Source organism: Onychomys torridus, chromosome 1 (assembly GCF_903995425.1).
Source record: "Onychomys torridus chromosome 1, mOncTor1.1, whole genome shotgun sequence".
Classification (NCBI taxonomy): domain Eukaryota; kingdom Metazoa; phylum Chordata; class Mammalia; order Rodentia; family Cricetidae; genus Onychomys; species Onychomys torridus.
In genome coordinates this window covers 3,121,998-3,131,327 of record NC_050443.1, presented here as the reverse complement: position 1 = coordinate 3,131,327, position 9,330 = coordinate 3,121,998, and the positions used below count along the sequence as shown (strand labels likewise).

Below are 9,330 nucleotides of genomic sequence, written 5' to 3'. Positions count from 1 at the left end.
GAAGTCAAAGCCAACTTCATAGATCAGCTTCCACAGCAGGGAAGGATTTTTTTCTAGAAGAATCTGTCAATAAGAAAGCCACAGTTTCGCCAGGTAGTGAAACCAAAAGCAGGCAGAACTCTGAGTTTGAGGCCAGCATGGTCTACAGAGCGAGTTCCAAGACAGCCAGGGCTACATAGAGAAACCTTGTCTCGAAAAGCAAAACAAAAAAGCCACTTTCTGGGGCTGGAGAGATGGCTCAGAGGTTAAGAGCACTGACTGTTCTTCCAGAGGTCCTGAGTTCAATTCCCAGCAACCACATAGTGGCTCACAACCATCTGTAATGGGATTTGGTGCCTTCTTCTGGCCTGCAGTCATACATGCTGTATACATAATAAATAAGTAAATCTTAAATTTAAAAAAAAAAAAAAAAAAAAAAAAGGCCAGTTTCTATGCCACCTCCTCTGGACACCTTTCCTGGGAATTTCGGGAATTGTGGCAAGGACCTACTTGAGGGCAGGGATTTTGTCAGAGTCACATCTGACTAGCACAGCCCTGACCTTGGTGTACTGTGGGTCAGATGGTGTCAGCCAGCACCTGAGAGATGGGTTCATTTTCCCACACTGGGTTCACAAGACCCTGCTGCGCACACAGGAGATCCCAAAAGAGCAAGAGAGTTTCAGGGCTCTGTTTGCTGCTCTTGTGCCGAGAGAATGTTTTTGTGCTGTGCAGAGAGCGTGGAACCATGCTAGCAAGCACAAGGGTGTCCCGCGTGCACTCTACCAAGTGAGCTACCTCCCCAGCCTGCCCAGCGATTGTTTCTGATCCCCATTTGGGTTCATCACGGGCCCGATGGCACAGGAGGCCTCAGGAGGCGGGCACTAACTAGAAACAACACCTAGCTAACTTACACCACCATCAAGTTTGACCCCGATCACCTGGCGCTCCTGAATGGCCAGGCTCGTGCGCCAGACCTCTGAGCCACACAGAGCTTCACCCGGGGCCACCAAGTCCAGGCTGTGAGCTCCAGTCCGGCTCAGGTGACCAGACAGGCGCTGGGCACACCTGGCGCAGGGCCCTGACCCCGCCCCGGGCAGCCGCACCCCGGGACGCTCTCGGGGAGCAGGGGCGGCGGCGGGCCACCGAGGGCCATGGCGGCGGTGTCACCGGTGTGCGGCTCACAGGCGTCCCCGGCCGGCGCCTCGTCCCCACCCGCGGCCGCCCCGGCTCCGGCGGCCGGCCTGGGCCGCTGCCGCATGGCGCTGCTGCTGGCGGTGGCCCTGGACGTGGCGGGCATGGCGGCGCTGCTGACCGGCGTGTTCGCGCAGCTGCAGGTGCGCGGCCGCGACTTCGGGGACCTGCTCATCTACTCCGGGGCGCTGCTGGTCTTCTTGAGCCTGCTGGGCTGGATCCTCTGGTACACGGGCAACATCGAGATCTCGCGCCAGGAGCTCGAGCGTGACTACGGCCTGCGGCCCTCGGCGATCGCCCGCCTCGCTCGCAAGCTGTCCCGCCGCTGGTCGGCGCCCGCCACCGCCAACCCCCGGGCGACCCCGGGTCTCCGCGCAGCGCGCCGAGCGGCCCGCGCGCCCCAGACGGCGGCCTCCGGCTCCCGCCGCGTGCGCCTGCAGCTCGCCACGCTCGAGGCGGGGCCCGGAGCGGCGGGCGCGGGCGGCGAGTGAGCCCCCAGGTGAGGACGCGTAGAAGGCGCGAGAGGTGGTGGGGAGAGCGGAGGGGAGTGAGTCAGGGATAGCAGAGGCGCTGAAGGATGGGTGCGACCAGGTTCGGCATCCAGGCGCACCCTCTCTTTGCCCCACGTGCACTAGGCCTCGTCCCATCCCCTCTCTGTACCCGGTCCTCCGCGTTCTTTACTGTTACTGTACAGTAAGCCCCGGAGGTAGGTGCCGTGCTTGTCCGGACCACATAATGTGCAGGCGGAAGTGTGCCATTTGTCCAGGCAGGCTGTCCTAATGAGAAGGCACATGGCGAGGGAAATCACCCTCGATTCCTTCTCTTTCTCTGTTGTTTGAGACAAGATCTTACTATGTAGCTCTGGCTGTCCTGGAACTTGATATGTAGACCACCAGGCTGCTCTTGAACTCAGAGAGTTCGGCCTGCCCCTGCCTCCCGAGTGCTGGGATTAAACGCGTGTGCCACCACTCCCGGAGTTATAGGCAGTTTTGAACCCCTGCCGTGGGTGTTGGCAACTGAACTTGGAGTCTCTCTCTCTCCCTCCCTCTCTCTCCCTTCTCTCTCTCTGTCTCTCAGAAAAAACTCTTAACCACGCCCACAAATTTTATTTTTATATTCTCAAACTCAGGTGGTCAAGCTTGGTGGTAAGCACCTTTGCCAATGAGCCACCTTGCCTGGCCCCTGTACTCCTCCTCCCTTTCAAAGATTTACTTATTTTTAGTGCACATTGTGTTTTGCCTGCACTGTGTCTGTGTGAAGATTGCTAGATCCCCTGGAACTGGAGTTATAGACAGCTGTGAGCCATGTGGTTGCTGGGAATTGAATTCAGGGCCTTTGGAAGAGCAGCCAGGGCTCTCAACCGCTAAGCCCTCACGTCAGCCCTGTATCCCCTTTCTTAAACACACACGTTTTCAGCTTTCCGGCTTCTGCTCAGGGACTGGCTAGGGCTCTCTCTTGCCCTCTTAGTAACCCAGGCCACTTGCCAATGTAGTTCAGCTTCTTTCACACTGTTCGTTTCTGTTTTTCCAGACGGGTCTCTCTGTGCAGTCCTGGCTGTCCTAGAACTCACTCTGTAGACCCGAACTCAGAACTCACAAATCCTCCTGCCTCTGCCTCCCAAGTGCTGGGGTTAAAGGCGTGCAACGCCACCGCCACTGCCATTTTACTTCTTCCACACTTTATCTGCACTTCTCAGACCACAGACAGACAGGTGTCCTCTATAACCAGGAGGGCCCTTGCTGTCTGCCACCCGGCCAGGAAACTTCTTGCCCGTTCTTTAGGCATCAGCTCCCGCCTCTGCCCGCCTCTGAGTATTCATATTGTCTGAGCCACTCCTGTGCCCGCTTGGATAGCCATAGAGTGTCTCTGCGAGCTGGTTCTCACGTCTGACAGGGAAAGCCCGAGTCTTCGGTGTGTTTGTCCTAACACTGCCCAGCAAACACTGTGAACTCAGGAAAGGTTGAGAATGGGTAGGCAAGTGGGAGATGGCTCACTAAGTAGAGGATGGATGGAGGATGGGTAAAGTGTATTAGGAGATGGGTAAGTGGATGGATGCATGCATTTTAGTTGATAGGTGGGTAGATGGAGCATGGCTGAGTTGGCTGGTGGGTGGGGTGGTTTGGAATGGGTTATACAAGAGTTGGTTGATGAATTGGGAGCATGGGGGCAGAAGAATTAGTGAGTGGATTACTGAATGGGTAGATAGATGGTACACAGATGGTCTCATAGGGCCGGTGGATGGATAAATGAGTTACGCACGGTTTGGTTTTGTGTTTGAGACAGGGTCTTGCTGTGTACCCCCGGTTCACAGTGTGTGGTCTTCCTGCTTCAACATCAGATTAGCTAGTAGGTAGATGTAATGGGTGAATGGGGCGTGAACAGGTGGGGCTGGATGAAGGGAAGTGTTTGTATGGATAGTTGGGCAGGTAGATATGTGAAAAAATGGATGGGTTTGTGGGCGGGTGGGAATGGCTGAATCCATTTCCTAGATGGGGTTTCTGTACAAGAATTAAACCCTGAAACCTTCTGTGTATGCCTGTGAGTGTGTGTGTGTGTGTGTGTGTGTGTGTGTGTGTGTGTGTGTGAGAATCTGTGTGTGTATGTGTGTGTATGTGTGTGTATGTGTGTGTGTATGTGTGTGTGTGTGTGTGTATGTGTGTGTATGTGTGTGTGTGTATATGTGTGTGTATGTGTATGTGTGTATGTGTGTGTGTGTATATGTGTGTGTATGTGTGTGTGTGTATGTGTGTGTATGTGTGTGTATATGTGTGTATGTGTGTGTGTATGTGTGTGTATGTGTGTGTGTATATGTGTGTGTATGTGTATGTGTGTATGTGTGTATGTGTGTGTATGTGTGTGTGTGTATGTGTATATGTGTGTGTATGTGTGTGTGTGTATATGTGTGTGTATGTGTATGTGTGTGTGTGTGTGTGTATGTGTGTGTGTGTGTGTGTGTGTGTGTGTGTACCATAGTGCATCTGTAAAAGTCAGGGGACCACTTTCGCACATGGGCTCTCTCTCCACCACAGACTTAGGTTGTCAGGATTATACGGCAAGTGCTTTTACCCACCGAGACGCTTACTTTTCTCCTGGGCATCCGGGGCGTTCCTGGTTCTATCCTGCACTTTGTGAGAACTAAGACTTGGATTCTCTGTTCCGGTTCAAATGAGGGAAGCGGTTTAAGAATGAGCAGCTAGGGCTGGAGGTGTGGCTCAGTTGTAGAGAATTTACCCAGCACGCATGACCCTGGGTGCAACTTCCAGCAGCACATAAAACCAGACATGGTTGGTATTCCCTATAATCCCAGCACTCAGGCAATCACAGGAAGTTCAAGACCAGCCTAATGTACATAGTGGGTTCTAGGCTAGCCAGGACTATAATAGTGAGATGGCTTCAAAACACCAAAGCAGGGGCTGGAGAGATGGCTCAGAGGTTGAGAGAGAGGGCTGCTCTTCCAGAGGTCCTGAGTTCAGTTCCCAGCACCCACGTGGTGGCTCCCAAGTGTCTGCAACTCCAGATCTCACGCCCACTTCCGGCCTCTTCCTGAGGCACCAGGCACACATGTGGTGTGCAGACATACAAGCAGGCAAAACATTCATACACATAAAATAAAAATAAATCTAAAACATACACATTGCCAGGTGGTGGTGGCTCACACCTTTAATCCCAGCACTCGGGAGGCAGAGCCAGGCGGATCTCTGTGAGTTCCAGGCCAGCCTGGTCTACAGAGCGAGTTCCAGGAAAGGCGCAAAGCTACACAGAGAAACCCTGAACCCTGTCTCAAAAACAAAAACAAAAAAAAACCTCCACACAATAATGACTGAACGTCTATATATATGTGAAGCATGAACAAATGTTGGATTACATCGTTTGATGTATGTCAAAATAGCCATCTGTAGTTAAAATGGCTCTTGAAGATCCTTAACGTTACTCAGAAATGTGCATTTGGGTAGATCTCAAAGAACTTGAATTTTGACACAAGGGCATGCCCCAGTAATGCCAACCTCCCCTGAGACCAAAATTCACACAGGGGCAAATCTTCTTTTCCTCCCCCTCCTCCTCCCCCCTCCCCCCTCCTTTTCCTCCTCCTCCCCCTCCTCATCCTGACCCCCCTTTCCTAACATGGTCTCATTATATAACGTAAGCTGGCCTGGAGCTCCCTATATAGACCAGGTATGTGGTACTCTCCTGCCTCTTACATGCTGGGGTTACAGTTTGAGCCACCTCATCTGGCTTGGTTCTTTTTGATTTGGTTTCCATTTTGTTTTTAATTACACTTATTTATGTTGGATCTGTGTGCATCTGTGTGCTGTGGGGTGCATATGGAGAGCAGAGGAGAACCAGCAGGAGCTGGTTCTCCCCTTCCACCATGGGGGTCCAGGGGAGCAAACAGGTGTTCAGGCTTGGTAGCAAGCAACCTTACCTAGCTGTCCAGCTCCTTAGCTTGATTCTATTGAGACAGTCTGTAGCCCCGGCTGGCCTCAAACTATGCATTGCAGACTGGCCTTGAAGATCCTCTTTCCCAGCCTTCCAGGTGTTGGGATTCCCCCAGCTGTTTCTCCGTCTTTGCCTGCTTTCTCCATCTCTGTTCATCCCCCTGTCTCTGTGCCTCTCTGCTGTTTCCTGCCACAGACTCACCAGTGTCCGTGGATTCTGGTGAGTCAAAGGCACACACATTTGTGCACACACACTCCTGGGGCTCTGAAGCAAATGGAGGGAGGGGTCTGGGTGAGCTTGAGTGCCCATCAGTGAGTAAGGGGCTCCCTGGCCTTTCATGGACAAAGAGGAGCAATCCTAACTGCTCACTAACCCCACCTTCCCTTCCCACAGACCACCTCACCCCTCTGGACCTGACGGAGATGCGCAGCTGCCCTGTCCATCACCCGGCCACCAGGATACCCACCTGTTCCCTCACTTGGATAAATGTCTCAGTTTTGGAGCACTGTTTGCCTGTCTGGTTAAGGGCCTGGATTGGCGAAGGAGGTTGATACAGACTTCCTGCCAGGCCAAGCCACCTTTGATCTTGGAGGCCCTTGAGCCACTGGGGATATAGGATCCCAACTTCTCACTGGCCCTCCACTAAGGGCACCAGGGAGGTGAGAGGCTCTTGAGTGCAGGCAGACCCACCCACCCAGCCCAGACTTCCATTAGGGTAGTTAGATCTTCCACTGAACTTGCAAGGTATTTACTGTGGGGGTGGTCCTTATAGAGGGTAGCGTTGATGCAGGATGCTTGCAAGACCAGGAAGAGAGAGAGCTGAGTCTGAGTGCAGACGACACACTTCCAAGGAAAGGCTTGGCCAGTGGGGACCCCGGGACAGTGGAAGTCCTTGCTGGACCATGCCCGTACTCTATTTAATTTTAATGTGCATTAGTGTTTCGCCATGGGTGTCAGGTCCCCTGGAACTGGAGTTACAGAGAGCTGTGAGCTGCCATGTGGGTTGCTGGGAATTGAACCCAGGTCCTCTGGAAGTGCAGTCAGTGCTCTTAACCACTGAGCTTGTCTCCAGCCCCAAGCCCATACTTTTCTGTACCCACTCAGGCATTGGTGCTGGGGGGCAAGAGAAGTGTGAGAGCAAGGGCTTAGACGGTCAGAGGTGCTCCCTGAAACATGTCTACTCAGGACACATTCCCGTGCATATGTGTGTCCCTGATACCCCAAGTCCCTTTATTACAAAGCTCACCTCATTCATTAGAGTTCCCACAAGCTCCCTCACCCAGAACTACCTCCAGTCCCCTTCCACAATTCAGATCCACGCCATGTGTCCCCAGAACTCACTCAGACCAAAGCTCCCCTACACTCAGTTCACAGCCCCCAATCCTAACAACCCAATGCCACCACTTTCTCAAAACACACATGCTGAGCCGGGCGGTGGTGGCGCACGCCTTTAATCCCAGCACTTGGGAGGCAGAGGCAGGCGGATCTCTGTGAGTTCGAGGCCAGCCTGGTCTCCAAAGCGAGTTCCAGGAAAGGTGCAAAGCTATACAGAGAAACCCTGTCTCGAAAAACAAAACAAACAAACAACAACAACCAAAAAAACCACATACACACATACACATGCTGCAAGGTTCCCAAAAAGCGCCCTGCTCCCCACGGATCTCAGAAAAACACACACGGGGTTGGGGATTTAGCTCAGTGGTAGAGCGCTTGCCTAGCAAGCACAAGGCCCTGGGTTCAGTCCTCAGCTCTGGGGAGAAGAAGAAGAAGAAAAAAAAAGACACACGTTTATATGCCATATCTGTATTGAGGGGTCCTACAGAGTTGCCCCTAATCCTCATCTCCTCCCTCGGTGTCATCTCCGCCTTCTGTAGCTTCCGGTTCAGTGCCTCCTGAGGCCTCTGTCCCCTCCATGGGCACTGAGACAGGCGTGGTAACCGTGGGTGACTTCTTGCTTGATGGTCGGTCCTTAGACAGTAGGGAGACTGTTCGTGACAGGTCGCATTTTCCCTGTAGAAAGTGTGGCAGGTGCAGCATGTCTCGGCGCTTGGCCCACCTGTCAAGGAGAGCATACGTACAGCCTGAACCACCTGTGCCTTCTGTGGAGAAGAACCGTGCCCTCCGGCCTCCCCCACCGCACTCACCAGAAGAGGCAGATACTGGCGATTAGGAAGAGCAGGCTGCCGCAGGTCCAGCCCAGTGCCCACATGTGCTTCCTGCGCATGTTTTCTAGAAAAAGGGGAGGGGGGAGGTCCAGGGATCCAGCAGCTGTGCCCCTCACCCTCTGAACATCCAGTGCCGGGGCCAGGCCACTCACCGTCTGGCCGTTGATGGTAGCACACTCCGTCCCGATAGCAGCATCGTAAGCGCAGGCAGAGGTTGGGGTTCTCAATCGCTGCCTGACCCCCACAGCTCTCTCGGTCCCACACATCTCCCTCACAACCTGAGGGTCACCACAGTAGGCATTAAGTAGCAGAACTGGCCCTGGAGGCTACAGACACAGGGGTGCCAAGGCCAGGCTGTGGGGCTGGGGTGCTGTGTTTTGGGCACTATTCTATATGGGACCCATCTCTCCTCCCTCAGACTCAGGAGTCCACACCCCATCCCTCCTCCCTCAGACCCCAGCCCTGTTCCTTCAGAGGGTCCATACCACAGCCCTCCTCCCTCAAACCCAGGAGTCAAGGCCCTAGCTCTCCTTACTCAGACCTCAGACCTAGAGTTCTAGGCCCCAACCCTCCTTCAGAAGCAGGGGTCAAAGCTCTAGCCCTCCTCCTTTAAAATCAGAGTTTTCAGGCTCTTCATCTCCTCCCTCAGACCTAGAGGTTGAGTGTCCTGGTCTTCTGCCTCAGATCTAGGGGCTCCAGGCCTTAGCACCGCCCCCATAACCAGGGTTGAGTCCCCTGACCTCTTTCTTAAGATCTGAGGAGGTCTGATCCTTAGCCCTTCCTCCAGACCCAGAGATCAGGCTCCAGCTCTCCTCCCTCAGACCCAAGAGTCCAGGCTTCAGCCCTCCTTGAGACCCAGGGGTTGAGGCCCTAGCATTGACCTCCTAAGACCCAGAGGTTATGTTCCTAGCTCTCCCCCCTCAGACCCAGGGGTCCACATCCCAGGCCTTCTCCCTCAGACCCTGCAGTCTTAATTTGGGATACCCTCCCTGGAGCCCCAGGATTTTGTCCCCTGCTTACTCCACGGATAGAAAAATCCCTGGATTCCATTCGCATCTGTGGGAGAAAAGAGGTGATGTTGGGAGATTGTATGGCAGCCAGGGTGGCCCTGTCCACAGCCCCCTAATATCCTTATCAGTACCCTCACCTACTGAGCCCTGCATCAGCAGGAGAAGGCCCAAAGCTGCGATCCCAGACCCGACCATGTTACCTCCCCAGACCTCTGGGGCCTCTGTGGAGAGAAACCTTGAAGGACATCACCCTAGCAACAACTGGGCCCCGCCCCAGAATTCTTAGTTCTGTTGCCAAGGAGTCCCCTCAGCAAGGGGTTCACAGGGAGGGGTGCCCTGGCCCCATCATTTCTGTCTAGGGAGTAGCACCCTTAGCATCTATGGAGAAGAGGTGGGTGGGCATTGGGAGATTTCAGATTCAGGGTCTTCTCAGCAAGGGAAAAGGAAAGAGAAACCAGGGCCAAGCCTGGGGCTGGTGATGTCTCTCCTTTTCCATGGGGTACCTGACAGGGTACAGATCTGGGGCAGGAGATCTCTGAGCTGCGGAA

At 53.9% G+C, this 9,330-nt stretch overlaps 2 protein-coding genes across 4 annotated transcripts; one reads left to right on the top strand and one right to left on the bottom strand.

Annotated features, from left to right (window-relative positions):
* Positions 1-1,043: 1,043 nt before the first annotated feature.
* Tmem238 (transmembrane protein 238) lies at positions 1,044-6,115 on the top strand. 3 transcript variants are annotated; one of them, XR_004946700.1, is made up of 3 exons: positions 1,044-1,669; positions 5,697-5,826; positions 6,001-6,115. XR_004946700.1 is itself a non-coding variant. In XM_036207475.1 (2 exons), the coding sequence occupies exon 1, from the start codon at positions 1,131-1,133 to the stop codon at positions 1,659-1,661; it is 531 nt and encodes a 176-aa protein (XP_036063368.1). In that variant the 5' UTR covers positions 1,046-1,130; the 3' UTR covers positions 1,662-1,669; positions 6,001-6,115. The 3 variants fall into 3 exon arrangements, 1 of the variants encoding a protein (XP_036063368.1); XR_004946701.1 differs by having other exon boundaries at positions 5,670-5,826; XM_036207475.1 differs by lacking the exon at positions 5,697-5,826 and having other exon boundaries at positions 1,046-1,669.
* Positions 6,116-7,437: 1,322 nt separating this feature from the next.
* Tmem190 (transmembrane protein 190) lies at positions 7,438-9,013 on the bottom strand. The gene is made up of 5 exons (XM_036183853.1): positions 8,920-9,013; positions 8,793-8,828; positions 7,925-8,050; positions 7,752-7,836; positions 7,438-7,663 (listed from the first exon to the last, which is right to left on the bottom strand). Exons 1-5 carry the CDS (start codon positions 8,975-8,977, stop codon positions 7,438-7,440), a joined length of 531 nt encoding a protein of 176 aa, XP_036039746.1. The 5' UTR covers positions 8,978-9,013.
* Between the last annotated feature and the right edge of the window lie 317 nt (positions 9,014-9,330).